The following is a 5,112-nucleotide window of genomic DNA, read 5'->3' as shown; positions in this document are numbered from 1 at the left end:
GGGGCTGAGCTGAGCAATAGCTAAAACTGTTGGTCCATAACACAAAAGTAACAAATTATCTTCTAAGTCCATATTTCTTCTATTTCTCTTAATATTCCCTTCTGTAGGTGCTTTGGTCATCATCAAACTTTGACAGACAAACTATTTTTATTAATATTATCATCAGCAGACTTTGACAGACAAACTAATTTTATTAATATCATCTTCATCAGACACTGACAAACTATTTTTATTAATATCACCATCATCAAACTTTGACAGACAAACTAATTTTATTAATATTATCATAATCAAACTTTGACAGACAAACTAATAATATTTTATTAATATCATCATCATCAGACTTTTGACAGACAAACTAATTTTATAAATATTATCATCATCAAACTTTGACAGACAAACTAGTAATATTTTATTAATATCATCATCATCAAACTTTGACAGACCAACTATTTTTATTAATATAATCATCATCAAACTTTGACAGACAAACTAATTTTATTAATATCACCATCATCAGACTTTGACAGACAAACTAATTTTATCAAGATCATCCTCATCAGACTTTCTCTCCCCCTGTGCCAGAGTATAGGCTACCATCAAGAGCTCTCCAACTACTTCTGTCCTGGGCTATGGTCTCCACCTCTGTCTAGCTGTATTCTATTTTTTTTCGGTTGAAATGAAAGTCGATCCCTCCTCCAAGAACTTCGAGGCCTTCCCTTTTTTCTCTTTCCTTGTGGATTTCACTTTTAACACTTTGCGGTCACTTGGCGGAAAAACGCGAAGATGAAAATTATCCATTCTGACTGCTCCAGGCTCGGGAAGTCTGTTGCTGTCGCTCTCCTGGCTGGGTGACCAGAACGGGTATTTTCTACTGCTGGCTGTGTGACTGCAAAGTGTTAAGGCTTGGAAGGTACTGGGTTTTAGGGGAGTTTTTTAGGGTGTATTATTACAGTTAATCCTGCTGTAATGGCCACCTGTATAAGACAACCACCTGTACAAACAGCCACTTCCCATTTCCCCTCTAGCATTTTTTTAAACATTATAATAACGCTGAGTATGACGGCTACCTGTAAAAGACAACCGCTTTTCTCCCCCCCAAAATATGGGTCCGTCCTATATGACAATTTCGACTACATATCATTATCATTCATACATTATCTCAACTCACATCTGAATCAGAACTCATGTCCAACATGGGAATCCCAAACTCATCGTTGGGTTGTAGAGAAAATGGGGTCAAGTCGGTTCCAGTCCGGTCATCAAATGTGCTCTCCTCCTCCGTGCGGGCCTGGCTCACGGTCTGACGAGACTCTGGCTTCACTGCGACACAGAAACAACAAAAAGAAAAAAAATTGTGAGGCGTGCTGACAAAGTGAGTTACTTCTCGCAATCCACAAAGGGAGACATTAGCCAAAAATTGACACTGAGGTCAGATTTGCAGATTTTCAATTGATACCATTTTTTTCTTAGTCTACCGTGTCTTTTATTAGTCCATACTAGCAAATTGTGCAAACTTTTACCTACAAAGTCGATGTATCAATTTCAATTAGGCTAAAAATCCGAGAAGTAACTCATTTCGTCAGCAGAAATCACAATTATGTTTCTAAATTAATATTTCTACACTCCACCAAACATGTAAACTACTGCTTTTAAAACTAAATGTTTATTATGAATTTTTAGACACTTCAACCATTTCGACTTTGCGAAGTAAAACCATGTCGTGCTGTGAACCGACTTAAAAACAACCTACTTGAATCTCCGATGCTCATATCATATGAACTTATACAGTTGCGAGCCCTGTAAAACTCCAACTTAACTGAAACTGAAACACTCTGGACTTGAATAGAATTTGATAATCGGGATAAGTCCCTCTTCCAAGTACCTTTAGGCTTTCCTTTCTTTCTATTACATTAAAATGGAATTCGCAATAGAAAAAAATGATTACTTCTATTAAATGGGACCTGTAATTTATTTTTTTTTCTTTTGAGGGTTGACTGAGGCAGTTTTTTTCTTGGGGGGGGGTTCTACAATTTTCTAAAAACTCTCAGAGCTTGAAAAAAAGTTGGCATTCAATGTTTACGAAGTTATAAAAATAAGTCTGTATTTTAACCTATAACTTTGCAACTAGGGTTGATTAAGATGTACAACTAAAAATAACCAAAAAAAACAACCCATTTTTGAAAGAGACCTGAAATCTTTTTCTTGTTAAAATCAGGATTAACTGTGTTATAAAGAAAGACATCATTTTGTTACACACTATACTTGAAAAAAATTTGAATATCCGTCTAAATTGTTGCATATTCCTAGATTATTGCTGCGTAGAGTGATTAAAACAAGGATATAAAACAAATAATGTACTTCTGCAACTAAAATGTTTGAATGCCCCCACCGGTTAGTGGGTGCATATAATGTGTGTGTCTGTGTGTGTACATGTGTGTACGCAAGCGCGTGTGCACATGTGTGTACGCAAGCGTGTGTGTGTGTGTGTGTGTGTGTGTAAGTGTTTGTTTGCATATGAATGTGTGTGTGTGTGTGTGTGTGTGTGCACACATTCTGTGCATCCTTATGGACTGCACTCGCGTGGGGTTGAGTATTTGAGTGTGTGTGTGTGACGGTATGTTTTTGTGTTCATTTGTATTGAGAACCCTGTTGTGTGTGCGCGTGCCCGTGTGCACGTATGTGCCTGTGCGAGTGTGTTTGTGTGCATGTGTGTTTGTGGGCATGTGTATTTGTTTGTTTGTGTGCATGTGTGTGAGTTCACGTCAATTTGATCGCAGGAACGTCTGAGGGGAGAGGTTATTCATATGCGACATCATTGTGCCTCAGCCACCGTGTGTGTGCATATGTGTGTCTGTGTCTGTGTGTGTAAATGTGTCTGTGTCTGTGTGCATGTCTGTGTGTGTACCTGTGCGCTTGTGTGTGTATATATGTGTGTGTATGTGTGTCTGTGTATGTGTCTGCGTGTGTGTGTATGTGTGTCTGTGTGTGGGTCTATGTGTGTGTGTATATGTATGTCTGTGTATGTATGTGTGTCTACGTGTGTGTGTGTATGTGTGTGCATGGGAGGGTAGACTTATGTTGAGATGAGTAGGCCTACCATGTTGCCCTAAATAAGTACTCACAATTTTTCTTGAAAAATTAAAATGAAGACAATTTTGACAAAATATAACCATATTAATGGTAATAAGCAGAATGAAGCCAAGTTCAAATGGCATATAAATAAACAGAAAAATGTCAGCAACTACTATAAGTTCACATGTATATGTTGAATGTTACGCATAATATTTTTTTAAAAACCCAAAACTGAAGTACTCTATGGGGTTTTTTATTTCTTGACGAGAAAAATTAGTATCATATTAGTACTTGTTTCACCATTATAATATGATTTCACGATTAGTATTTATATGAACATTTTATGGATTATGATTTTGTAACAGAGAAAAAAATAATGAGCAATGTTGAGGGATGGGGGCTTTCTGAGAGCAAGTTAAAAAAACAAAAAAACAACAACAACATACACACATAATATGCTGCATGGTAAAAACGCAATTTTCTCAAAGATAAAAACCTTCTAGCAAAGGAACCAAACTGATTACATCTGACTCTTGAGAGGGACAAACATTTTGGACAAATTTGCTAGCAAAAGAATCAAACTAATCTGAAAAAGAAATTAAGTGCACAGGGGAAAAACACTTTAGTCACAGACTGGAAATTGTGAGGGTGCCAATTTTAAAAGCTTGTGGACTCATAATTTCATATTTGTTTGACTGGTGGTTTATTGTTAAGTGCTGTTGAATGGGAAATCTAACAACAATAATCAACCAACAGTTGAACAGAAAAACAGTTATCAGTCAACAAGCGTTCAAAATCGGTACCCTCACGATTTTCCATTTCTGACTACAGTCGTTTTCCCCCCGTAGTCTTCAAATATTTTTTTAAGTGAAAGAGTATTCATGAACTGCAGTGGAGTCTGCTAAAACCAACCGTGGTTAATTCAAAAACAGCAGTAAACCGAAAGATACTAAAAATCTCTGATTTTGATTTTTTCTATTTGAGCAACTTCTGAAAATTGCAATCTGGTTTAACTGAACAAAATCTGACTGTCCCGCAAGTTTCATTTTTAATGGACTCTGCTGTATAGTTCACCATAGACAGACTCAAATGAGCGACACCTTAAAGGCCTCAGTATTTGGATTCCACAAGGAAAATGAAAGAAGGGAAGACCAAAGAAGACATGGAGACGAGCGGTACAAGCTGAAATTGAAAAAGCGGGGACATCATGGAAACAGATAGAAAAGGATGCTCAGGACAGGCTTCCCTGGAGTAATGCTGTTGATGGCCTGCGCTCCACTGGGAGTTAAAAAGGGCAAGAGAGATTTGGATTCAACAAATCAACTTGGTTTTAAAACTTGCCGGTGACTAAAGAGTGCAATGTTCAGTTTAAATCTTCAAACGTTTTTTTTTTTAAATGCTGTCGCCCAAACAATAAAACATAATTATACTATGAAAAGATGCGGTGACGGAGCAGTTGGTGTCCACCCACCAGTAATGGGTACCTCACACCTGACTTTGTGTTGGGAAAGTAAAGGCGGCATGTAATAAAAAAGGAACTGGCCACCCTACCACAATATGCCGAAGGCCCAGGAACTTGTCTCACTAACAGGGCAATCCCCAAAGTGCGGATTGGATGCGGGAACAACTTTAACTTTTATAATATGAAATAAAGAAATTAGTTATGCCGCTTGATCATGACTCAAGGAGGAATAGGCAAAATTTCTTTTCTGATGGAAAAAGTTTCTGCTAGAAACAGTTGGCTCTTGTTGCTCTCAGTCAATGTTTCTTTAATTTAATTTCTCAGAGTTTTTGTGCGGACAGTGGGGTCAAGATGGAAAGAAAAACATCCTTCTGTCAATAAAAAGCAGCAATGTAGTGGTGTAATGAACTGAACAATTTTTTTAAAATTTTAAAATCACACAATACAGACAAGCAGACAAACAAAATTAAGCGATATGATGATTTCAAATTGAAAAGATTTTAAAGCAAATTTCAAAAAGGAGAAGCATATCTTGAAGCTGAAAAACAATATGCAGAGTGAGAATCTTAATAATA

General features: G+C 37.0%; 1 protein-coding gene across 1 annotated transcript in view; it reads right to left on the bottom strand.

Annotated features, from left to right (window-relative positions):
* The window catches only part of LOC101855743 (glutamate-rich protein 6), a gene marked incomplete in the record, with an annotated part of 45,015 nt that overhangs the window by 29,535 nt on the left and 10,368 nt on the right, over positions 1 to 5,112 (bottom strand). Inside the window, 1 exon segment of the mRNA XM_035971842.1 lies at positions 1,172 to 1,323. Within this exon segment, the coding sequence (XP_035827735.1) occupies positions 1,172 to 1,323 (152 nt within the window).

The sequence above is a fragment of the Aplysia californica genome, unplaced genomic scaffold, assembly GCF_000002075.1.
Source record: "Aplysia californica isolate F4 #8 unplaced genomic scaffold, AplCal3.0 scaffold00519, whole genome shotgun sequence".
Taxonomy (NCBI): Eukaryota; Metazoa; Mollusca; class Gastropoda; order Aplysiida; family Aplysiidae; genus Aplysia; species Aplysia californica.
This window is presented reverse-complemented; position numbering and strand designations above follow the sequence as displayed.